This window comes from Grammomys surdaster, unplaced genomic scaffold (assembly GCF_004785775.1).
Source record: "Grammomys surdaster isolate TR1022 unplaced genomic scaffold, NIH_TR_1.0 126298, whole genome shotgun sequence".
NCBI classification, from domain to species: Eukaryota; Metazoa; Chordata; class Mammalia; order Rodentia; family Muridae; genus Grammomys; species Grammomys surdaster.
The window spans coordinates 8,210,173-8,237,229 of record NW_021621098.1 but is presented as its reverse complement, the minus strand read 5'-3'; the positions used below and the strand labels follow the sequence as shown (position 1 = coordinate 8,237,229).

Below are 27,057 nucleotides of genomic sequence, written 5' to 3'. Positions count from 1 at the left end.
CAGTCTGGGATACATGCAAAGAGAAGTGACCTTGTCTCAAAAAACAAACAAATAAAACAAAACAAAGATAACATAATACTCTGGAAAATGGAGAAAATCTAAGTTGATTTCTAAGTTAACATACTGTAACAAATAGCTAATTTTTTATTTTAAAACTCACAAATAGACAAAGGCACAGGAAAACATGCCTTAATTTAGAAGAATAAATAAATGTACAAAAACCATCCTTCAGGAAGCCTAAACATTGGGTTTACTTAGCAAAGAAAAGAAATTCACTTCAAACTTAATACACATTAATCTGAAAGATTAAAAGATGAGAGATTTTCTCAGCACAGATTCAACAAATGAGTCACATCAACACCTCTTAAAAGTTATTTTGAAAGAAAAGTGCAAAAATGACACTGTTAGGAGTCAATCCACCAGAAAGACAAAGCTATCTTAAATGTGAATGCACATAACAATGGAACTAGAAATGAAGAAGCAAAAACTGATGGAAACAAAACTACACAATTTTAATTGGCAACCTAAACACTTCACTTTCCACAACTGATAGACCTAGGCAAAAGAATAGCAAGAAAAATTCAACACAAAACAACAAGATCTGACATGAAACATTCCATCCTAAAACAGCAAGTATGCATTCTTTTTTTAAAAAATGATTTATTTATTTTACGTGTATAAGTGCTTTCCATGCATGAATGTCTGTGTACCACAGGCATGTCATGTATAAAGAGGATGCTGGATCCTAAAGAACTGAATTACAGATGGTTATAAGCCACCATGTGCATGCTAGAAACTAAACCCAGATCCTCTGAAAGAACAGAAAGTGCTCTTAACCACTGAGCCACCTCTCCAGGCTAGTATTCACAGTGTTTATAAGTGTTCACAGGTGCTAACCAGGATACTCTGTCTCCTTTGCATAACAAATCTCAACCACTTAGAAGAATTAAAAACATACAAGATATTTTCTGGTAAAACTGTAATCAAACCACAATAAACAAACATCCAAATACATGGAAAAATAACAGATTTCTAAGTAATTCACCAAAGAAGTCTCAAGGGAAATAGCAATCAATATATATTGAACTGACAAAAAATTGGAGACATAACATACCAAAGTATGTGAACTGCTGCTAAAGCAATGATGAGAGTGTGTACTACTAAATGCTTTTATTGGAAAAGAGCTGCATAAAACAAAAAGTAAAAATTTTCAATCAACGACCTGAATTTCTTTCTCAAAAAACAAACCCAGACAAAGAGCTTACTAAACCTAAAGAAAACCAGAGAAAGAAACTCAGTGAAACAGAGAGCTGGTTCTCTGACAATAAAGACCAACTAACAACCTAGCAAGTTCATCAGAAGAAAACTGACAACACAAAGTATTATTATCAGAAATCAAACAGATGTGATCACAGAAGATCTTGAAAACACAGGAAATGTGGCACAGAAATAATAATAAAAACAACACAAATATGGCAATTTTGATAAAGTCAAAATTCCTTAAAAAGGACAAAGTAAGTCAATATGAATATATTAATTGTATAACTCCTACCAAAAGGAAAAGAGATCTCTGGAGCCTGATGATTTCTCCAGAAAATTCTATAAAACCTTTTAAGAATTAACACCAATTTTACACAATCTCATCTAGAAAACAGGAAGAAGAATACTTTTAACTTGTTTTGTGTAGCCAATAATAACCTGATATCAAAGCCAGATGAAGCAGAAAACTACAAACCAGTATATTTTGTAAATATGGCTATAAAGTATTCACAAATGTAGACAAACAACAAATAAAAAAATGATATATAAAAACAATTAGAGCTTATTCCAAAGATACAAGACTTAAAAAGTATTTAAAAAGGAAATAGGGCCTGGCCAGATAGCTCAGTGCATAAAGGCACTTAAGACCAAGACTGACAATCGGTGTTCAATCTGAATGACCCAAGAGCTGGAAGGAGAAAAATGACTACCAGAAGTTGTCCTACGATCTCCACACATGTGCTGAGACATAGCACATGCCCACACATATTAAAAGCAAATTTTAAAAATGTAATTTTAAAAAGATTTTCTAAAAAATGTAAACCACTATAATTGAATACTATGAGCAGCCTAATCCTGGCATTTGGGAGATGGAGCAGTTAAGATCAGAAGTCCAAAACTGTTGGGAGCCGACTCTGAGCAGAAAACGGCTATCATCTTTGCAGCCATGTCGAGCCAAATACCCTGACAAGAGACTTGTTTTCAACAGCCTACAACAGCTGAGTACACTCTGATAATTATCTTGCTTTTCTTACATATCTTGTTTTATTGTTTATTGCCCCCAGCTGCAGGGTGCACGTGGTAAAGCGTCTTCAGCTGCGTTCCGCTGCTTCTGCTTATATAGACCCATGATTTCCTTTCAATAAAGGCGAGACTCAAGGCGAGACTCGAGGAGAGACTAGAGGAGAGACTAGAGGAGAGACTAGAGGAGAGACTAGAGGAGAGACTAGAGGAGAGACTAGAGGAGAGACTAGAGGAGAGACTAGAGGAGAGACTAGACCAGACTCTGTCTCCATTCTTCGCGTCTCTCCGTCCCCACTCTCTCTCTTGCTAGACCCTGACCCACAGATTGAAGCAGCAGCTCGGGCAGATATAGGGTGACCCCCGAACGTGGGGCGGCTCGGGCTGTTACAAAGTGGCGCCTCAACGTTGGAGCTCCAGTAAGCGGGGTACAGTGAAGGACACAGCGGGAATTGGAAGCGTGGATCCTCACTCATGCCCTGGAGACCCTGTTGACTGACCCCAACAGGCCGCTACACAAAACTAGCTTCTGCTCCCTGCAAGGGAATTCAAGATCAGGGTCTAGAGAGAAGGCACAGACATCAAAAGCAATCACTGTCCCTGCAAAGGTGTTGGATTTAGTTCCTAGAAGCCATATGGTGGCTCACAACCACTTGTAACCAGTTCCAAAGTATATGATACCATCTTCTGACCTCTGTAGGCTCTTGCACCTATATGCTGTACATACACATTCACTCAAGGCACATACATATACACATTAAATTGTTTTTGATTTTGTTTCAGTTTTTCAACACAAGAGTTCCTCTGTGTCCTGAACTTGCTCTGTAGACCAGGCTAGCCTCAAACTCGGGAGAGATCCATGCACGGCCCTTTGCCTCCCATGGCCTGGGATTAAAGGTGTATGCCATCACCATCCAGCTTGTTTTTTAATGACTATTTTATTTTTATTTTACATGCACTGGTGTTTGACCTGCGTGTATGTCTCTGTAAGAATGTTAACCCCCATGATCTGGAGTTACAGTTGTAGGGGTTGTTTTTGTTGTTTTGGTTTTTTGGTTTTTTAATTCAAATCTGTCCAAGGCTACATGAGACCTTGTCTCAAAAACAAAATAAACTTTTTTTCTTTTTTGCCCTGTGTAGCCATGGTTTGCTCTGCAGACCAGGCTGGCCTTGGACTCAAGAGATCCACCTGCCTTTGCCTCCCTAGTGCTGGGATTAAAGGCCTATATCACCACCACAGCCTGGCTCAGAAAGTTCAGAGAGAAAAATCACATGGTTATGTTAACAGATACAGATAATGCATTTGGAAAAAGTCCAGCTGGGCGGTGGTGGCACAGACCTTTTTAATCCCAGTACTTGGGAGGCAGAGGCAGGCGGATTTCTGAGTTGGAGGCCAGCCTGGTCTACAGAGTGAGTTCCAGGACAGCCAGGGCTACACAGAGAAACCCAGTCTCGAAAAACCAAACCAAACAAAACAAAACAAAAAAAAAAAGGAAGGGAGGGAGGGAGGGAGGGAGGGAGGGAGGGAGGAAGGAAGGAAGGAAGGAAGGAAGGAAGGAAGGAAGGAAGGAAGGGTGGGTGGGTAGGTCCAATACTCAAGAGAAATTCAGAAAACTATAGCTGTTTTTCTCAACTTGATAAAGCATTTTTTAAAGCAAACCTCCATTCATACAAATGCATTCCTTCAAAGTTCAAGAGTGAGACACTTCAATTATCAGTTTTGAAACTTGTGGCCAGTTCAATAATAAAGAAAATTAAAAACACATAGATTGAAAAAGAATTAAGCTATTCACATTTACAGGTGACCCCCAAACACAGAACTAGTGGTCACAAAAGATTAACAAGCAAAACCTAACTGCATTTCTAAATATTAACAATGAACACTTGAAAATGTAATATCATTTACTGTACATCTGCTCACACAAGAAGGGACTACTTTAGTATTAAACAAATCCAACCGGCCAGAGTCTAAGAGGACTAAGGTTCAACTCTACTCCGAGAGGATTCCATGGGCTCTTCTGGCCTTAGAGGGCATTGCATGACAAACATAACATGCATACAGGCAAAATACCCACATACATTTTTTAAAAGGATGTTTAAAATTTTTAAAAATTTAAATTTTTAAAAGTTTTTTTTAAAACAAAACATATACAGGATTTACTCTAAAAATCACAAAACACCAACAGAATAAATGTTTAAATAAATATGGTGTTCATAAATCAAAAAAGAAACAGACCTCAATGCTCCCAAAATAGTAATCACTATAGATCTAATGCACTTCCTTCAAAATCTTAACAAGCATTTTCACAGCAATGGTCACATTTTAAAAATAATATAGAAAGGCAAAGAACCATAGAGTATCAATAAAATTTTGAAACTACTTTAGCCAAGTTTAAGATTTACTGCATAGCCATAATAATCAAGAGTCTATACTACTCATAGAGGGACAAAGCTGTAAAATAGATGGGGGTTAGGGGAACACCAGAAAAAGACCAATAAAGCATAGCCAAATCATTTTGCAGTAAAGCAATTTAATGGATGACTCTTGATATAGCCACAGGGAAAATGAACTTCAACTTCACAATTTATATTAACTCACTGACTTAAATGTTAAATTAAACCTTTAGGGAAAACTAAGGTAAAATCTTTGAGATCTACAGTTTAATGGGGACATCTCAGACATCACAAAAAGTATGACCCACAGAATGAAAAAACAAAACCAACACACCAGTCTTAAAATTAACACCACCTTTCTGAACACCCAGGTTAAGGGGTTTTAAAGAAGCATTTGAAGGCGGAGTAGTGGTGCATGCCTTTAACCTCAGCGCTCAGAAGGCAGTGGCAAACAGGAGTTCAAGGCTATCCTGGTCTACAAGAGTGAGTTAGAGGACAGCCAAAGCTACACAGAGAAATCCTGTCTCGGGGAGGAAAAAAAAGTGATGAAGGAGGAAATGGGAAAGGATTGGTTTTACTTAGGAAGAGGGGACGATAAATACAGAAAAAAAGAAGAAAGAGGTAAAATAAAAAAATAGAAAAGAGAAAAGAGGATAAAATTAAAACATTTTACTGTTGTAAAGATGTCTGAAAAGGAAGTTTTAAGGAATCATATTGTCTATATACCTAAAATTATATATAATAAAGTCTGTATCTATATAGTTTAAATAAAAATTTCCCATCTGGAATGAAAATGCTCCCCACAAAAGCCACAGATTAACAAAACCCCAGTAGCAGGCTGAAACACCCCCCTTTTGTTCATCAGGTTTGTCCAAGAAACTTCCAAAACATAAACTACTGCTGTTGCCTTTGGTTGCCATCCAGGGATTAAAGGTTAGTCCCTACTGCTGAAAATACCATGTACTTCAAACATATGGCTTATTCTGACCCAAAAGTCTCAACCCTGAGGACTAACTTGTTACCAGAAGGAGCCATAGAAGATTCCAAAGAAGAGAAGCAACAAATAGTCCCACCCAGCTGTATTGGCTATAACCCAGCATGGTGCTTGAAGGATGCAACAGTGGCCATGCATATCTTGGTGGTAACCAACTATTCTCTATCTGGACTTAAGTTATGCTCAACAGGAAGAAAACAATGTCTGGAAACCTAGCCAACTACTTGGAACTAAGTCATGGATCTTGGGAGGAGAACCTATAACCTCTACTTTACTAAATCATCATAATTCCTAGTTACATTTTAAATATTTATCCTTACATCCACAAATAAGTATAGGTCTCACTGTCCCCACTTTCCCTCCCCTATTGTGTAGGCAAGTCTGTAAGGCATCTCCTTGATTAATGATTGATGTGGGAAGGCCCAATCCACTGTGGGCAGTGCCACCCCTAGACAGGGAGTCCTAGGAAATGTGAGCAATGTATCTAAAAATGAGTTTAGAGAGCAAGCCAGTAAGCAGATGTCCTCCATGGCTTCTGCTTTAGTTCCTGCCTTCAGTTTCTGTTCTGTTCTGACTTCCCTCAATGAAATAAGCCCTCTAAGCTGAAATAAACCCATTCCTTTTCAAGTTGCTTTTGGTCATAGTGTTTTATCACAGCAATAGAAAGTAAACTAAGGTACACCCTATCTTATTTTACCTAAACTTGGTAACATGTTACTACTATTTAATATTGAATGATATGCATGATATAGTGTCATTAATCATCATTCCAAAACTATTCACCATTATTCTTAAGAACACCAGACTTCACACTTCATAGATTACTTATAGTGTCTAGCAATAGACTACAAATCCACGTTTTAGTAGAAGTTTGTGAGTATGTGTCCTGTGTATATACATATGTATGTTTAAAGGTCTATTTGCTTGCCCAGGATAAACTGGAGGACTGACCATGCATTCATCACCAGGCATTTTACTAGGAAATCATGATCATCCTGAATTAGAATCTGCAGGATGAATAATGTATACACTACCTCTTCAACAATAGCAGTCATGATACACAGCTAGTATCAGACTTATACTAATCAACAAATGATTTCAACAAACCACAGCAAAGAAGATTATCACTCAATATAACAGGAAATTCATCCACAGTGTGGTCAAAGACTAGTGATAGCAGATTTCCCAAGCATACACACACTATAGAAGACAAGTTCTGTAGAAAGTAAAATTACCCTATATGGATTATCAGATCATCTGCAAACATACACATTCCAATCTTTGATAGTTTCTACATCAAATTGACAGTAATGGCAGCCTGATGTCCAACTATTTGAAACCCAAGAACATAGAAAGAATAGCTGAGCCTCAGCACATTCCTCCAATTGTTTGCTAATACCCATAAGAGACATTCTTCAAGGTACCCAAATGTCAAGATGGTTAATGGCTGTGTCTGCACTCAACACTGTATGTCCTTGAAACTTTTCTATCTGTAAAACATCTTTACTGGAGCTCTAATTCCTTGATGTCCTTCTATTTAAAAAAAAAAAAAAAACCCACAAAACAATAAAATGGGTTGCTTTGTACTGAGTCAATGCACTGGAGACAACACATATATCCACATTCCAGGTACATGGGGTTTTCAAGTAATTATGCAGACAAGACAGCTATTTGTTTCCCAAAAATGTTCAGGCATGGCCAATGCCTCTCTTCCACTAGATTCTCTCCTGCTGTTTCCACAGGCAGCTCAGTTCTCAGTAGACAATTATCTTTTTTCCTGGAATCAACATGGTAGGAGACAAATGACTCCTGCCAAACTGTCTTCTGACCCCTGCCTCCACAACACACACCCATATACATAACAACATTCATGAGCATACACACAAAGTAAAACTTAAAAATCAAATCTATGTAATTTACTTGGATTCTGTATCAAATTTAATTCTCAGAACAAAACACAGATCTACCAAGCAAAATAAAACAAACCAGTCTTTTCTGCAAACAGAATATGCTAATCCTCTCCAACATAGCCTAGTGATTAACTATTTTTCTCTTTTAAAAACAGTATCTTCAATGGGGGGAGTAAAGATTTCCTACTTTGTTTTGCTTTGATTTCCCACCAGCAGTTTCCCAAAACAGATGCAGGAGGCATAATCTCTAGGAACTCATACATACATTCACCTAAGCCCTACTAAGAATACAATTCCCAGGCTGGAGAGATGGTTCAGTGGTTAAGAGCACTGACTGCTCTTCCAGAGGTCCTGGGTTCAGTTCCCAGCAACAACATGGTGTCTCACAACCATCTGTAATGAGATCTGATGCCATTTTCTAGTGTGTCTGAAGACAGCTACAAGGTACTCACATAAATAATTGTTTAAAAAACAGAAAAAAGGCCGGCTGTTGGTGGCGCACACCTTTAATCCCAGCACTTGAGAGGCAGAGGCAGGCGGATTTCTGAGTTCGAGGCCAGCCTGGTCTACAGAGTGAGTTCCAGGACAGCCAGGGCTACACAGAGAAACCCTGTCTCAAAAAAAACCAAAAATAAAATAAAATAAAATAAAATAAAATATAAATTTAAAAAAAGAAAAAGAAAAAAGAATACAAATTCCATTACTGTCAACGCAAATTCCAAGAGATGCATTAGGTTAATAACTTCTACTTAGTAAGACTGTTGATGTACTGAAGATGCATCTGAATAGGGTACCCCCAGAAGGCCAGTGAGCAACCTGCAACAGCAAGATAAACTCCCACAGGTAAAAACCCTTTGCAGCCAGACCAGGTGAGTATGTGACACGTTGGTAAAAAGGGTCAAAAGCCAACTACTTATTAGGTTACACCACTGTTTTTACAAGGTTTCAAACACTGCCTTGGAAAACATCTAAAGTTTATCTCCTATCATTCTCATCACTACCTATTAAGTACATTCTTAATTCCATTTTATAGACTGAGGAAACTGCAGTTTAGGAGAGTATAAGTTACTCAGCCAACATCTAAGACTATATGATGAACATCTACAGTACCATCTACCTTATCCCACCATTGTCATTTTCCTAGAAACTGTTTGGCCATTCCAATAGTTCTCATGTGATCCTCATCATAACTGATTAGTTATACTTAAGTTGGTTGCCCACTTAATTAATCAATTTTTCTTTCTAAGAGCTAGACTTGACAGTCAATGATTTGAAGTTAGTGGTCAAAGACATTCTGGTGTTCTGAGCAGTGGTGTTTCCATGTGTAACTAAATCCAGTCTGATGAGAAAGAAATGATGCCAATATAACAGAGTTAGAGAAAAGAAAGAGTTACTGAATCTTCACATTTAATCAGGTCAGTTTTCTCTGAATCTATAAATTCATTTTGCATGCAAAAATTCAAACTGAGTTTTATCACCTACAAACTAATCCAGAAAATAAGTATGTGAAGGATAATTATTTACAATGCACAGATATTAATAGAATACTCAAAATTCAGCTGAGATCTCAGTCTCATTAAACGTAAAGTTAGCAAACAAAACAGATACATACAAGACAGCTATATAGATGAATTCTAAACTATACAAGAGGAATGACAAATACTATAAGAGCTCAAAACATAAAAATCCAACATAGTTATGATGAATGTTGAGATCATAAAGATGAAAAAAAATGGTGAAAAAACTCAAGGCAAGAAAAAGACCTTGGAAATATGTGAGCAGAATGGTAAAAACAAATGAAATACTACAGAAAAGTCTAAGTCTGTTCTGGGAAATGGTATAAATGAAGACAAAGCAAACATGTAGGGCTGAGATTAAGAAAAAATATAGTACTGATTACAGAAAACTGCTAGACTAGCCCATTAGTCTAAAAAGGCTGAGTTAAAATTTGGACTTTTGGGATGGAGGAAACAATAAGATTATAGTCAAGGAACATTTAAAATTAAGTACCCAGCTAGCCAATGTGGTGGCACAACCTCTTAATCTCACTAACCAGGAAGCAGAGGCAGGCAGCTAGAGTTCTGTGACCCCTGAGCTAGCCTGGTCTCTATAGACCACAAAAAAGTAAATATTGACACCAGTTCATTTCATCTGCATAATTAAAATCTAGGAAGTATTATGATCCTCAAGTTTACAAACTATGTACCTTCAGGCTCAAATAAGTTAGATAATTTGCCCAATACTGTAACTAAACAAAAAGCTGAACTGATGAATGGGAGGGGTGATAATATTCACTTGATCAACCAAAAGTCTTTTCCACAAGGACAAAAATAAAGATATAGAACAACATGGATGATGACAATGATAGCTAATACTGACTCAGTATCAGGAACTACATAAGCACTTTCTAGGCATTTTCTTTTCTAACATTCCTAGGAGTTCTAACAAAAACTATGGTTATTCTTACTTAAAGATGCTGTGCTTGAATCTTAAAACTCATAGGAAATTTGCCCAAATCATCAGGCTAATAAGTGGCAGACTTCGTTGGTTTCAGAACCAGTCCTACCCTTACCCACTGCATAACTATGAGTCTATTACAACCAAATAATGAAAACAGAAGTAGGATGAGATGAGTAATCCCTTTTACTCTTTTTACTATGTCTTATACTATAGAAAGGGGACTAAGATTATTAATATATAAAGAATTCTTAAAATGTAGGGGGGAAAGTTGTAAAGCTAGACAAAAATAAGTAAAAATTTCAAAATCCATAACAATATTGGCTCACCAGCACTTGTTGAGGACCCTAGTTCAGTTCCCAGCACCTACATGGTCACTCACTATCATGTCTAACTCCAGTTTCAAAGAAACCACCTCTAACCTCAGAGGACACCAGATATGCAAGTGATACATGCAGGCAAAACACATACATTAAAAAAAGTAAATTAAATATATACATATATATTTAACTCTACTTGTAAGAGAAAAGGAAATTAAAATTACACTAAGATAATACTTGTTAACCTACTAAAGTTAGAAAGTGTTAATACTATTGGTAAGGACAATGGATAATCTCACTTATTACTATGGGAATAGTATCATTCCTAGAAGACAGACTCATAAAATAATGAACAAAATTATGTATCTATATACCTTTGACAGTGCAATCTCACTTCTAGAAATTAACTTAAAGACACTCTGGATTATGAGACTAAACCATTCCTCATGCTATAACATGCAGAAGAATCTTTTGAGGGAGTAGAAAATGGATGTTCATCCATCACACAAAGCAAAGAGCATTATTCCAACAGCATCCATTCTTGTTTAAGACTTCCACTGTAAATAGCTTTGAGGTAAATTTATAGATACCAATTTTTAATTTATAGCACAAACAGGACAAAACATGATCATATGTTTTACGCATTTAAATAAAAAAAATGGTCTGTTCTTGTCCACAGAGAATTTGAAGTTGGAAGTCAAACACTCTGTATTCTAAATAAGGGTTTCTCATATTCTCTAACTCTCACTTAAACTGTTGGGGCAACTTGGAACTATTAGTCTATCCTGACTATTTAATATAGCATTGAATAAATGATCCAAATTGTCAATCGACAAGTGATCAACTAATACTTCCGTCAGTAATGGATTTTTAGTTCAGTAAAGTTGCACAAACCCAAGTGTATGTGTTTGTGTATAAAAATGGTAAAAATATGAACTCATATACAATATTACTAATAGCAAAAACTTAACTATAGTATTCACTGATATGAGACTGAAGAAACAATATTAACATCCACAAAGTAGGGCACTATTCAACTATAAAAAGAGAATGAAGTTCCATTCCACAGTTCAATATTTTTAAGAGTCAGAAAAGGGTAGAAATATGAATATAAACTTATACATACAGGTAGTCCATGTGTATTTGTCTTTATTTATAAAAAGAAATGTTAGAATAAAAATTTTAAAGCACAAAAATAGAAGGCTAAGGAGATGGTTTGGCAGTTAAGAGTACTGGTTGCTCTTCCGGGCTAAGATTCCTAGCACCCACACAATGGCTCACAACTATGTATAACTCTACTTTCAGAGAATCCAACACCCTGGTCTCCATAAACACCATGCATGCATATGGTGCACAGATATACATCCAAGAAAATATATATATAAGATGAAAATAAATCTAAAAATTTTTTCACATAAAACTAAAAAAGGAAAAAGCAGGATAGAGATGATATATACAAATGAGAATTTATCAACTATATCTTGAAATGAGGGGGGAGAAGAAAATAAATTCCTAAATACCAAAAACAACTTGCATTAAAATAACCTAAATTAACAGTAAGCTCTTTCAAATTCAAAAATAAAATATTACAAAGCTCTATTGACCAAATAAGGACAAGAAACAACTACAGGCCAGTAGCAATGATAATTCAAAAATATCACCAAAATAAGTTTTCTTGGAATAATAGCTAATTTTCAAGCCTGCAAGAAACCTGCAAGATGAGCTTAAGCATCTTATGGCAAAAACAAGGACTCTGTCAAAACTTATTAGGATCATACAAATATGAAAACATCAAGAGACTACTATTAGTCAAAATAAGTCAAACTGTCCAGTCAGCTGGATTGCTCATCAGGGAAAGATGCTCACCACTAAGCCTAGCAACCTGAGTTTTATCCATGCAACCCAGATGACAGAAGAAAAAAGCTACTCCTAGTAGCTTTTCAAGTAATGAAAGATCACAGAAGACTTTAGGGCTAAGAAGGCCAGGAGACATCCCCTGGACTCCTTTATTGCCAACTGCTGTATCAAAATGCTTGTTTCAACTTAAAACATGTGAGCCCTTTCCATAAAGCTTCCTTCCCCAGTCTCTCTCTTTTTTCATCCCTTCAGACCCTATGACAGTGGCAGGTAGTCCCAAGAGTACGGCATCATCACTTCACTGAAAGGTTTCCTTGAGAATTATCTTAGTTTTATAACAGTTTGTCTGTGCCAAGTCTCTCACACCAAGGCTCGAAAAATAGCTTCCTCTGCAAAGTAGCAATTAAAAGTTGAAGCATTCATCCTTTGTATCATGAACTGTATTCAAGGTCAACAGCAACAGGTAATGACAAGTTTTTCTTTTAACAGAATTATTTAATAAATGTGAAAGGAATACTAAAATTATATGCTTCTTGCTGTGATACAAAAGAAAACAGATACATCTATGGAAATATTTACTAAAAAGTCCAACATAGATAAACCAAGGTTTCCGATTTATCAATTTATCCAAGGAACATGGTGAGTATAGGAATAGAAAAATCTAGATAGTAAAACAGACATAGTATCACTGCCCTGGTCTCTTCAAAAAGACATCAGATGACAAGCTAGAAGTTGAGATAAGGAGACTCTACATTTAAAGACTTTAAAAGACCAAAAAACAAAACAAAACAAAAACAAACAAATAAAAAACCAAACCAAAACAAAACAAAAAAACCAGTAATATCCCCAGGGGGCAATGAGAAAAGACACTTTGTTGGTGGTGATGTTCTTATATCAGTTGGGCAGATGGTAGTCCTTTGTTCATCCTAGTTTGATGCCTGGCTTAACGGCCAAAGCTGTCTTATGCCTACAACTCATAAAAATCAAATCTAGGCAGAGCAGCACCAGAAGAGGAAGACAGAGACCTGCAAACTACCATGCCACCCACAGACCTGCCCTCCAGCACATGGGGCATGGAGCAAGTGGTGAATGGAGTGGAGAATGTCACCCAAGAGCCCACCAGCTGTGTGGCCAGCCTGTGCCAGGCAGGAACCACCACAAGATGTGAGTATGTGGTGGGCAGACGGAAAAGAGCAGCTTAAGTATTAATGAAGAGAGATGGAACTGGAGACTCAAAGATAGAGAGAAATAGCCTCTTGTGTGTGGCCAGTCCCACCATCTGGAGCCACAATGAGATCCCAGCTTGAGCTGCCACTAGGGGCCAAGTCTGAGTCCATGGGTATGCAGCAGCAGGGGTCAGTGTCAATGTCTATGGCTCATATTACCACTAGGGAACATGGGGCTGTCTCTAGCCAGGACAGCCACCGGGGACCATATGGATGTCCAGGGGCTGTGCATAACTGGCCCCATTTCTCACTTGGAAGAGCTGGCATCTATCTCTCACTTGAGGCCAGCACCTCATCCAGGCAGCACAGTGGAGCTGACGCTGGTGGTGGGCATGAGCCAGTCCCAAGTACTTGAGTCTGGGAGAGCTGACCCCACTGCTTGTCTGCTGCAAGGTGGCACAGATGCAGAGGTACAGAGATGATGCCTCTTCCTACTGCCATCCCTTGACAGATCTGGCAGTCAGAAAAGCTGCCCACAAGGTCATGAACTTGGGAGAGCTAGCCCTGCCCCTCACCAGCTGCAGCACTTGGTAAAGTGGACCCTGCACCTTGTCTTAGCAGCACAATAGAGCTGGTCCTGGTGGTAGGGTGCAGGTGAGCAGACCCTGGACATGAGGGAAGGAGAACTGGCTCTGCCAACCTCTGCTGTGAGGTAGCCCTGGGGGAGATGTCCTTTCACCCCCTCAACCCTTGCCACCTGAGGAAGGAGGGTGAGGTAGCCCTGCCCCTCACTGGCTGTAGCACTTGAGAGTGGACCCTACACGGTGCCTGGGAAGCAGAGTAGTTAGTGAGGGCCCTTGTTGAAGAGAGCAGGGAGCCAGGCCTGAGGACAAAGCGAGGGAGAACTGGCCCTGCCACCCGTCTGCCGTGAGGTAGCCTGAGCCAAGGGAGATGCCCTCTGCTCTTTTGCCCCTTACAACCTGAGGCAGTCAGGAGAGCAGACCCTGGGGTCATGAGCAAAGGAGAGCTGGCCCTGCTGTTCCTCACTGGCTGCAGCACTTAGAAGAGCAGGCCTGCATCTTGCCTGGGTAGCACAGTAGGTCTAGCCCTGGTGGGGGTTGGGGGGAGGGCACAGTTGAGCCATCCCTGAGGGAAAGAGGACAAGGGAGCTGGACCCATCACTCAATCTGCTGTGAGGCAGCAGTAATGCCCTCTTCTTCACCCCTCACCACCTGCAGTAACTAGAACTGGCCTTGGGGTCATGAAAGCAAGAGATGGGCAACACAGTTGGAGCTGGCCCTGAAGGAAAATGCATGAGTGTGCCAGCCCAGAGGGTATGAGATCAGGAAAGTTGGCCCAGCCCCTCACAGGCTGCAGAATTTGGAATAGTGGGTCTGGCACCATGACTGGACAGCATGGTGGAACTGGCTCTGGAGGCATGGGAGTAGGCAAGCCAGCCCGAGAGCATGAGAGCAGGAGAGCTGTGCTGCAGAGCCTGCCCTGGTGGTGCAAGAAAGAGGGATCTGGTGGACTGACTGACCAATTAGTTGAGCTACCACCCAGGCCAAAGGCTAACCTTAAACTCACAATGTAGCTAAGGATGACTTTTAACTCCTGATCCTCCTGCCTATACCTCCTAAGTGTTGAGATTACAAGTTTGTACCACCACTCAGAGCTCACACATATAAGTGGATATAAAAGCAAGTAAGTATCTTTTTTTTGTTGTTGTTTTGTTTTTGCTTTTCGAGACAGGGTTTCTCTGTGTAGCCCTGGCTGTCCTGGAACTCACTCTGTAGACCAGGCTGGCCTCAAACTCAGAAATCCGCCTGCCTCTGCCTCCCAAGTGCTGGGATTAAAGGTGTGTGCCACCACTGCCTGACAAAAGCAAGTATCTTGATTATCATTTTTGTTCAAAATGCACAAATCACTAGAGCAGTGGTTCTCAACCTGTAGGTCACAACTTCTTTGGTTTGGAAAACAACCCTTTCACAGGGGTCTCCAAGACCACTAGAAAACATAAGATATTTATATCATGATTCATAACAGTATCAAAATTAGTTATGAGGTAGCAATGAAAATAATTTTATGGGTAGGGGTTGGGAGAGTCATCACAACATGAAGAACTGTATAAAACAGTCACAGCATTAGGAAGGTTGGGAACCACTGCCCTAGAGTTATAAAAATAAGTTATGAAATACAAAACCAAGTGACAAATAGAACAATTAAAATCAGTTTAGGAACTACTTCCAAAAACTGCATGACCCAAAGATAGTTCGTACACTTGTATTCCTACCAACATCATTTAAATCTGTAAATTTTATTTCTTAAATAAACCAATGATAAATTTTCAACTTTTTTTTTTTAGATTTGATGTGTAGGACTATTTTGCCTACATGCATGTATATTTATGTACCACATTGTTCCTAGTGACCTTGGAGGTCAGAAGAGGGTATAAGATCTCTTGGAACTGGAGTTACAGATTGTTATGAACCACAATTTAAATGCTAGGAACTAAAACTGGGTCCTCTGCAAAAGCAACAGGTGAACTTGAAACTGTTAAGACATCTCTCCACCTATAAAGATAATTTAAAATTATAATGACTTATAGACTACACAGATACAAAGAACATGATTAACGTATTTGATCCAACTCTGTTATTCTACAAAAAAGAAACTGACAAGAAAACTGGTTACAAAGAGTTAATAAATGATGGGACCATGAGAAAGCCTTGAACTTTCAATCCAATATTCTTTTTATTACATCATGCCAACAATGTCTTTTTTTTTAATTTCCCATTATAGACTGCAATACTACCTAGATGTTCATCTTTTTTTTAAAAAAAAAAAAATGTAGACTATTTCGTATGTGTCTATGTGGTCATTGTAATAAGAATGGTCCCACAGATTCATGTATTTAAATGCTTAGTCTTCAGGGAGTGGCACTATTTGAGAAGGGTTAAGAAGCATGACTTAGCTGGAAAAACTGTCACTTGGGGTGATGTGTTTATAAAAAGATAAAAAGATATAGAATTTGTTCTATGAGTGTATGGTGAGGTATGGGAGAAGGGGATGTCTCAGCAGACCCATGCTGAGGCATCCCTTCCCCCTGAGGGACCAGCCACACAACTGTATAGTATAGAGTTTATTCAGGGCCTGGGGAAGGAAGTTAAGAGGGTACTAGAGGCAGAGAGAGACAGAGAAGGAGAGAGTAGAGAAGTAGAGGCTGGCCATGAGCATATGGAGAAACGGGGAAGGGAAGGGGGAAAAGACCAAGAGGGCAAGAGAGAGCAAGAGAGCAAGAGAGTAAGAGAGGAGGGAGCAAGCAGCCCCATTTATAGTGGGCCAGGACTACCTGGCTATTGCCAGGTAACTGTGGGGGTGGAGCTTAGACAAAAAGCTAACATGGGGTAGGTTTTGAGGTCTCAAAAGCCCAAGCCTCATTCTCCTTCCCTTCAGATCAGGATGTGGCTCTCATGTGGTTACATTTCCAGTACCAAGCCTGCTATGCCTGCTACCATGTTCTCTACCATGATTATATTAAGCCTCTGAAACTGTAAGCAAGTTCACAATTAAATACTTTCTCTTATTAAAGTTGTCATAGTCATGGCATCTCTTCACTGCACTAGAATAGTGACTAAGACAGTTAAGTGTAGGCAGGCATACATACCAAAAGTGGAGGTCAGAAAACAATTAGCAGAAGTCAATTTTCTCCTTCCACCATGTGGATTTCAAGTATATAACTGAAGTCATCAGGCTAAGTAGCCACTGCCTTTAAGTGATGAGCTAATAGCTCATTGACATCTATCCTCTTCTTACACATGAACATACGTACTATAAATAGCTATACTATGGACTTCAACTAATTGGATGGTCCTTTTTGTGTGAGTACCAGAATAGGAAAGTGGTGTTAATGAATCTTCAGTAACAGGGCCCCATTTGAATACTTTCTGACATTTAAGCTTTTCTGTAATTTCTACTATAGAATTTGTAGTTTTCACTGTCTATATACCAAGATTTATAACCATGACATATAACTAAACTGTAACAGTATAAAGTCTAATATAATTTAAATTTTATATGTAGTTCTTTCTTCTGAGTTAAAAACATTTCATAGAGTTAAAACTTGATAAACGGTGGGCTGGAGAGATGGCTCAGCAGCTCAAAGCACTGACTGTTCTTCCAGACATCCAGAGTTCAATTCCCAACAACCACATGGTAGCTCACAACCATCTGTAATGGGATCTGATGCCCTCTTCTGGTGTGTCTCAAGACAGCTACAGTGTACTCATATACAATAAATAAATAAATGAATAAATGAATAAATAAATAAATAAATCTTTTTAAAAAAATGTAATGAATGACCTGATTCATGTCTTGACTGTCACTGTGAGCGACTGCTCTATATACCCACAGTTTTCTTGTAGTGCAAAAAGGCCCCTCTTTTACAGAAGACATACTGAAAGTACAGAAAACACAAAGAGAGAACAAGGTAACTAAATCTTAACTAATTAGCTCCCAACTGCCTTTCATACTAACCTAAAACCGTAGTAAAATTAGGTACTGTCTTAGTCAGTATTCTGTTGCTGTGAAGAGACACTATGACCACAGCAACTCTTATAAGTGATTGGAGCTTCCTTACAGTTTCGGGGGGGGGGGGTTAGTCCATTATCCTTAAGGCAGGGAGCCATTGTAGCAGGCAGGCAAAAAATGGTAGCTGAGAGCTCTGCAGGTCTCTGGGTTTGGAGTGGACTTTTTGAAACCTCAAAAACCCACTCCCAGTGACAAATTTCTCCAACAAGGCCATACCTCCTAATTCTTGTCAGGTAGCACCACTCCCTAATGACCAAGCATTCAAACAGATGAACCTATGGGGGCCATCCCTATTCAAACCATCACTCAATCAGCCAAATCCTGACAAAGGGGCTGAAGATGTAACTCACTTGTCATGAAAGTACAAAGTCCTAGGTTTAATGCCCATAACTACAAAATAAAACATGACTAAGTAAACAGTCTCCAAAAACTTCTCCCCTAATTGAATCCATCTAATATCTACACTTTCAGTTATATTTGGTTTGGATATTTCAACAATACATTATCTGGATTATAGCCTTAAGTGTCCAGTAAATTATTCTGCACATAGAGAAGACAATGTACCAGTAATAATACAATATGACAATAATGGTTACCAATTATCAGGTTACTAACCACCCTATACTATAACTTAAATTATTTAATTCACATAACAAATTAGTACAATAACCTCTCTCATTTTCTTGAAGCTAAAATGAGCTTTCAAGGGTTAAAGTAACTCACCTAAAATCCTCCAGCTCACACACAACAAGGCCTAGATTTAAATTCACATTTAGATCTATAGAAACATTTACTAAATGTGCAAATCAAAAAAGATTGTTTCATAAATGTCCTAGCAATAAACTAATAATCAGAACAGCCTAGTCTAAAGTATGCATGCTTGCAAGGATGAAGCCAGAATTTCATTGCTTGAGGCAAGGAGTTCTTAGGGCCACCTTGAGCATCACAGTGAGGCTAGAATAAGAATGTTCCCCATAGGCGCATAGAAGGGTTAGGAAGTGTAGCCTTACTGGAGGAAGTGTGTCACTGGGAGTGGACTTTGAGTTTTCAAAGCCCAGGCCAGCTCCAGGTCTAGTGTCTCTCTCTGTCTCTCTGTCTGTCTGTGTCTCTGTCTCTGTCTTCCCCCCCCATTCCCCCGCCTTGCAGATCAGGATGTGTCTCTCAGATACATCTTGAATACCAGGCCTGCTAGTCTCCATGCTCCCCACCATGACTGTGAACTAAGCCTCTGAAACTGAAAGCAAATCCCCAATTAAATGCTTTCTTTTATAAAAATTGTCTTAGTCATGGTATCTCTTCACAATAATAGAACAGTGACTAAGACAGAGTCCCATCTCTTGAAAACAAAACAAACATACAAACAAAAAAGGCTAAGGAAAAAGGTTTGGTCTTACTAACACTAGTAAAAACCATAACCTTGAAATCATGATCCCTAATGGGCACACAGCTATGGACAACAGAAAACACATAACTTTGAACATCAGTAGGCAGACAGCTATAAACCAGTAAGTACTGAGGTCCAAAGACTTAATTGTTTTCATTCTACCAACAGGAGCATACTTTCAAATGTGATTAATCCAACTGGTAAGGAGATGGAGATTATGCACCATCTACTCAAAGTCTTTTTTTAAGAATTCAAATGCATAGACTAGTATTGCCAAAAACTTCACAACAAAATGTCTAGTTTAGTGAGAGATAGTAGTGATACTAACAACACAAATAGTTTATTTTAGAATATAAGAAATTTGTGTTGTGATATGATATTCAAGTAGAGATACCTAAAAAACAGTTGAATGTTTATGATTTAGAATAAATTAAAAAAATTAAAGGGCAAATGAGATGGCTCAGTCAACAAAGATGCTTTCAGCACATGCCTGGCAACCTGAGTGAGTTACTTCCGCAGCAACCACATAAAGGTAGGCAAAAGAACCAACTCCACAAAATTTGTCTTCTGACATCCAAATGGCAAGCACAGATATACACACATAATTAATAAATATGTAAATAAAATTATTTATAGAAAATGGAAAGAGTGATAAGTAACTGATGCTTTAAGGTTGGAATGAATTGTCCATAACATTCAAGGTAAAGAGAAAAAAATAAATCTGCAATGAAAATATGGGGAAGGTACTAGTTAAAAATACAGAAAAAGAGAATTTCATGGGGGAAAAAAATGAAAACCAGCATCCAAATCTTCACTTTACATTTGCCTTTCACATTCTGCTTAAGTAATATGATTTCCTTCCTCATCATCCACCCACACATCTTACACTTCCCCAGAGAGAAGAAAACTGAAAAAAAGAAAAAAGTCATGCTCTTGAAGAAATGGTTGGACAGCTTCTTACTAGTGTTTCTTCCAAGTAAACTGATAACATTATTACTCCCTCAGACCAAAAAAAGTGTTTTCTGAGTAAAATTAGACTTAAAGACATTTGCCAGCAAAGTTTAAAACCTTTCATTTAAGAGTGATCTATAAGCAAACAATCTCACAACATACTAATAATGAGATTTTAAAAGACTATAATGACATGTGGCAAAAATCATGAACATAATATCAGCTAAATCAGTCAGCAAGGGTAAAAAAAAATCTAGACAGAGACTAGAGAGCTGCTAAGAGCTCTTTCTGCTCTTACAGAGGACATGGGTTCAGTTCTCAGTACTCAAATTACACACTCTTACATACAGCCACTAAGAGATCTGACACCCTTCTTCTGGCCTGACTGCACCTATATGCATACGGCACAAATAAACGCAAAGCTAGAGAGGCAACCAAGGTGAAAGGAGTATTAAACCTCCAGTCTAAAACAGATCCAACTCCACACAAAACAAAAGGTATAGGGATCTGATTAAGTCACTGTGAATAGTAGAATAAGGGAATGAATGAATGAATGCTCAGTGATAAACATAAAATATCATACAAAGAAATTCATGCTAGACATTATAAAACCGGGAAGTAGATTTGTCTCTAAAGAAAATTCCAATCTTTCAAGTTCAGAGTGACCTGACAGTAAAATTTCAATGGTCACCTTCGATAATGGAATTTTAAAAAGATCAAGATTATAAAATTAAAACAGAAAAAGTAATCAAATTCATTCTTTAAATGTTCCTTTAAGGTCTTGTTCTCCTCATACCTGGCTACCTTAACACTGAGGACCTTGAGCGGTTGCTTCTCTGACTCCTCTTTATTCAACCTTCATCTATCACCCTCAGAGCTCTCTCTAGGATACTTCTTTTCATTTATCAGTTACGATTTGTACTCTATAGAAATGATTTCCAAGTTACTATTTGTTATTTTAAATTAATTCCACATCTACAATAGTCTACAGGCCATTTCTCTACACTGATCCCACTATCTTGTCAAATACGGTAAATTTAAAATACATCAGGTCTATTATAAAGCAATTCCCAAACTTGACTATTTTCGCCATTCTTACTATATACAACTCAGGCTCAACATTTTTGGAGTCATTTGACTAATGCCGCCCTGGTTCTCCTCAACTCAATCACCTCCCATCAACGCTTCCTTCTTCACTTTCACATCCTAGCTCAGGGTTCCAATTGAGTGAGGACTATTAAGGTAATCTGAAAATTCTCCAATCTCACTTTATTCCCAGTCTTTTTCCATACAAACCTATCTTACATAGAACTACTGGATTAATCTTCATTCATTCTGTGACAGCCCAATTACACTCAAATCCTCCAAACCTAACCTCATCCTTCCAACTATGTCTTGTTTCTCTAAACAAGTCACAGACAGTCATGGATGCCCATCCATCTCTATTTGTTATCCTCAATTCAGTAGCCAATTCATCATAAAGCACACTCTGGCACTCTCAACTCATAGCAATTTTTTTCCTTCAGTTTCCATTATATAGACAGATGATTGACTGAAAAATACTGAATAACCATTTAGAATTAATCAGTTGTTTTCTCAATCTGTAAACTGCTTACTTTGTTTCTATATATGTATATAAGAATGTTTTCCTAAGGCAGGTAGTGGTGGCACAAGCCTTTAGTCCCAGCACTTGAGAGGCAGAGGCAGGTGGATTTCTGAGTTCGAGGCCAGCCTGGTCTACAGAATGAGTTCCAGAACAGCCAGGGCTATACAGAGAAACCCTGTCTCGAAAAAAAAAACAAAAAACAAAAAACAAAAAAAAAAAAGAATGTTTTCCTAAGCGGATTCAACTCTCTAAAGAGTCCATGTAATGTGTATACATTTCCTTTGTACTCTCGACAACTCTATCAGGCTCCTACTGAATGGTACTGTAACAAAAGAGAAAACTAGCAACAAAACAAACCAAACAAACAAACAAACAAAAACAACAAGCTCCAAAACCTCCTTAACAGGAGGAATGAAAAGTAAAATAGGATGAGCAGATTGATGGTTGAGTGCTTGCCTAGCATGTGCTGGGTTCAACTGTCAGGACCACTAACAACAATAATAAGCCTAAGAACATCTTATGGAACTACTGAAAGACATATCAGACATGGAATACATTAGAAATGTATAGTTAAATATGTTTAGAGCAATTCCTTACTTTTTGGTGAGAAACCGTACACATTGAAAGTATAGAGTAACTGGATGTACTTTAAAATAACTGAAATACACACTAATATTAATCTACAAAATTTCCTGATTCAGTATGACATTTTAAAACGTTATCTCTCTGAATGACATTATTCTGAAATCTCCAAACTACAAAGTATACAAAGTTAATTGTCTGAAATCTCCATGTTCAGAAAGTCACTAAAACATGATTTTAGAGATCTTGTGATTTTGTTTAAAAACTAAATATATTAATATATAATTTTTAGTTGGTAGTAAACGGAAAAATTGTTGATAACTGTATTATTGGCAGTACTCAAGCGCCTATTATTTACAAATAATTCTATTTGCTACCAATAACTGGTAATTTTTATGGTAGGATTTTGGCTTTTTGTGACCTAAAATCTTTAGAATGTTTTTAAAGTGACAATAATTAGTTCACTACCACCAAAAAACGGTTCTTAATATATGTGAAATATATTTACTAACAGTGTTTTAAAAGGCATCAAACTTGTGTTGGCCTAAGATTAATTGTTGTGGGTGTTTGCATTTAAAGTTCAACAGTTTCTTTAGCCTCAAGACACCTAAAATTTTATCTTAAAAATAATTTCCTCTGTATCAATTCTCCATTATCATTTCCAAGTCTAAACTCCCTAATTCCATAAATAGAAGGTAAATTTTTCAATCCTACTGTCAAATTAATCAGGGAAGTTAATACTAAGATTGTCTTTCAACGAGCTATACAATATAAACTTTGACATGTTGACGTTCTGATACGATGGCTGTAATCGTAGTTTTTAAGTATGCTCGGTGGACTGAGGAGATGAATCAAAACCAGGAGTTCAGAGAAGCTAGCATAGAACCACTGAAATTGCTTTTAAAAAGGTAGTGGTGGGGAGGTTGAACTATGAGATTTACTGGTGCTCCAAAATTCTTGCAAAAGCGAAATCTGGCATCGTCCCAAGATGACTATGCACACCTGAGACTCCAGTTAACAGACTGCAAACAGCAACCTAGAGGAAACAGCAGCACTCACCAGCAAACAATCTGAATTCACTTCCGACTTAGGATCCCGCAGCAGGTTGTCGATTTTTTCAAACCGAGTCTCAAAACTGTCCCCAGTCGACATGATGCTGCTACTTGTGACGATACCTTAGTACCCGCAGCGGAAAGCAAGTTCAACCTCCGCCGTGGGTTTGTAGCCGCGGGGCAGAGGAGCCGGAACTTCGGGGTCACCAGGTGCTCCCGGTTCCCCCTCTTCCCCCTCACTGAGGGGACCTCTGCTCTTCAGACCCCAGGCTGGGGGTGACAGCGACCCGCAGCCGCTCAGACACCCAAAGTCGCATCCCACCTGGCAGCCCCTCGCGACAGCCGACAGCGCCGTCGCCAGCAGCCTGGTCGCTCCGGCGAGGCACCTCAGCCTAGCGGGCCCCGGCTGCCTTCGCCATGGCGGGTCCTAGTTCAGAGAAGGGCAGCGGCGGGAAGAGGGAGCACAGCAGGGTGGAGACTCCCTCGGGGCAGCCAGGGAGGGCGAAGAGGAAAGGCGAAAGCGAAGGGCGGGTGAGAAGCTGCGCCAGCTGCTGCTGCCGCCGCCGCAGCCGCCGCCTGGGCCCCGGGCCGGCCCCGCTCTGCTCTGAGGCGCTAAAGGCAATCTAGCCCTGCATCCCCGGTTCCACTCGGCCCGGCACCACGCACTGATTAGACTCGGCCAAGAACTGGTCCCCACAGCTCACTCTCCCATTTTATCCGGTCGCGGCTAGGGCTGCTAACGCGGTGTCCGGCGGGTCAAGGCGAGGTCGGTGGCCCGATGGAGTCTCAGGGGAAGACGAGCTGGAGCGGGCTGGTGAGGAAGACGACCGTAGGGTCCGTGCGACTGCTGATGCGGGAACTTTTGGGAGGGGCCGCGGACCGAGCTGGGAAAAGGGCGAGTCGCGGAGGCGAATGCCTGGGGGGTGGGGCGAGGAAGGCTCAGAGGGACTAATATGTCCGCCTTCCTGTTCAAACAAACGGAGCCCGACGGCTCACAGTGCGCATGCGCGGCGCGGGCGTTCGGAAGGGGGAGCGAGCTGGGCCTCGCGCACGCGCACGCAGGTGCCCGCCAGGGCGGGGCTGGCCGGTTCGCAACAGGGAGGAGGGAAGAGAGGCGGGGCCGGAGGTGGGCGGAGCCTGGCAGACGGGCCGCGGGGCGGAGTCGGAGACGCGTTGGAGGACCGAGAGGAGGGGGACTTTTCCCAGCTTCTGGTAGAGGAGTTGGCAGCCGCCCCAGATTTGCTTCCTTTGGGCCTCTAGTCAGGAGAACTCTGACAAAAAAAGAAGGTGCTTGTTATTACTGAGATAGATACTTTTTGCGGGCTAGGAGGGTGCTTTTCTTCTGGTGGTACCAGAGAGTTATTTCAGCACCAGTGGAGTTTGGATTTACCGGAGCACTATGGTGGGCTCTCCTTGATGCCCACCACACAGAATCTGTTTAGGATTCAATGGGAAAATCACCACGCACTCAGCGTTCCCAAGCCGAGTGTATCAAGGGAACCTTAAAATGTTGACACTAGAAGACAAAATCAATAGAAGTCAAAAGCAGTTTAATTAAAGAGGAAACATTCATAGGAAAATCAATGTTTGTAAGCCATTTCTATTCATTTCTCACAACAACTTGTAGTTCTGTCCTGTCTGCGAGATGCTGCAACTTCAGGGCATTTAGTAAAACTTAAAATCGTGGTTTTTATTACAACTAAAGTGGGATATGAAAATAATGAGCCTCTCCTAATTCTGTTTTTCACTGACTGTAGGATGACAGGCTGAAAAAGGTTTCTGATTATGTTTTTCACTGCCTTCAGCAGGAGTCCAACCTATATTTGTTTCTAATCAACACTTGGGTTTGATCACAGGTCAAAGGAAAGATTTCTGGTTGAACACATGGGTACGTTTCACAGCACACTGGAAAACACTACAGATGAACCAAATGTCCCCATATTAAAAAAAGCAATGCATGACCTCTAAACTACTGTTCATCAGCAAGGGAGCCAATTAGGAAAACACTACATTGTTGGAAAATTTTTATTTCTTCTTTTCATTTTATTAGGTACAAGAAATGTTTAGCTATAAAGTCCACTGTGTAATCAAGATAGGAAGTAAGTTTTCACAGTAAGTTATAGCCAAAATAAAAACCAGGGACAAACCAGGTATTTCATTAAATGCTTTTGCAATGACTTTTCTTGGCTCCAGTGTTTTAAGTTAGTCATGTGAATTAGATTTATTTTTAAACATAGGGCTTAAAATAATCTGGCAGTTTCCCTGAAATAAATTTCCTAAACCCTGCTTGTCCTTTATTTTATTACCATTTTTAGGTATTCTTGGGGTTTTTGGTGTTTTTTTTTTTCTCAGAGAACTGAACATTATGCTGTTTTCCATTTGGAAACACATGAAAAAGTACAGGTAATTAAGACAACAAGATACCAATAAAAATAAGTCATTGACAATGCTACTGAAAGTATATGTGAAGTGTATGTACTTTATTTCCTTACAAGGCTATTCTGATAATTGAAATATGCTATTACTAATATTCTAACATAAGATGCTTGTTTTTGACCGATCAACTCTCCTAAATAGCCCAAACTACAGGCAAATGCCATGGCACCCAGCTAAATTTATTTCTATGTTAAAAAGTGTCCATGTGTAATAGAACCATAACATTAAAGTCTCCATCTTTAAAATTCTATTAGGGACAGGAGGGCTCGAGAAATGGCTAAGTGGTTAAAGACTGCTTGCTGTTCTGGTAGAGTACCAGAGTTGGGTTCCCAGCACCTGTGTCAGGCTCAGGATTCTCTCTTCTGGCCACTAGAGCACCATTCTTATAAGGCATATACTAACACAGATATACACACATACACACATGGCCTCTAGGGCACCATTCTTATAAGGCATACACTAACACAGATATACACACATACATATAAATAGAAATAGAAATCTTAAAAAGCTAAAATCTACTGTATAATTATGTCTATTTTTTCAAAAGAATTATAGTTTAAATCACTCTGAAGGATATTAAGATCCCCAAAAGCAATTGCAAAACAGTAATACCATGTATGACTATTCATCATTGCTTTCAATATATAAATGTTATAGAATATATTAACTTTTTTCTTAGAAGCAAAAGTAATAGAGGATGATGTTCTATATTAAAAGTTAATATATTACGATGCATACAAATAGCTTACCAAGGGCTAGGCACTACTCTACAAACTTTATATATTGTCTAATTAAAACTTAAGCAAAAGGGTCTAGGCAGTGGTGGCATATGCCTTTAATCCCAGCACTGAGGATGCACAGAGACAGGTAGATCTCTAAGTTCAAGGCCAGCCTGATCTACCAAGCAAGTTCAGAGCTACATAGAGAACCCTGTCTCAAAACAAAAACAAAAACAAACAAAACAACAACAAAAAAATCAAACAAAAATTTGAAGGGCTAAAGAGATGATTCAGAAGTTAAGAGCACTTGCTGCTCTTCTAGAAGTTGTGAGTTTTGTTCCTGGTACCCCATTTAA

At 39.1% G+C, this 27,057-nt stretch overlaps 1 protein-coding gene across 2 annotated transcripts in view; it reads right to left on the bottom strand.

The window, feature by feature from the left end:
* The window catches only part of Rock1 (Rho associated coiled-coil containing protein kinase 1), a 111,455-nt gene extending 86,921 nt beyond the window's left edge, over positions 1–24,534 (bottom strand). Inside the window, exon 1 of one of the 2 annotated variants that reach the window (XM_028759484.1) lies at positions 23,551–24,534. In XM_028759484.1, coding sequence (XP_028615317.1) covers positions 23,551–23,643 — 93 coding nt within the window. In that variant the 5' untranslated portion in view covers positions 23,644–24,534. The remainder of the gene's footprint in view (positions 1–23,550) is intronic. The other variant, XM_028759485.1, reaches the window with a different exon arrangement.
* Between the last annotated feature and the right edge of the window lie 2,523 nt (positions 24,535–27,057).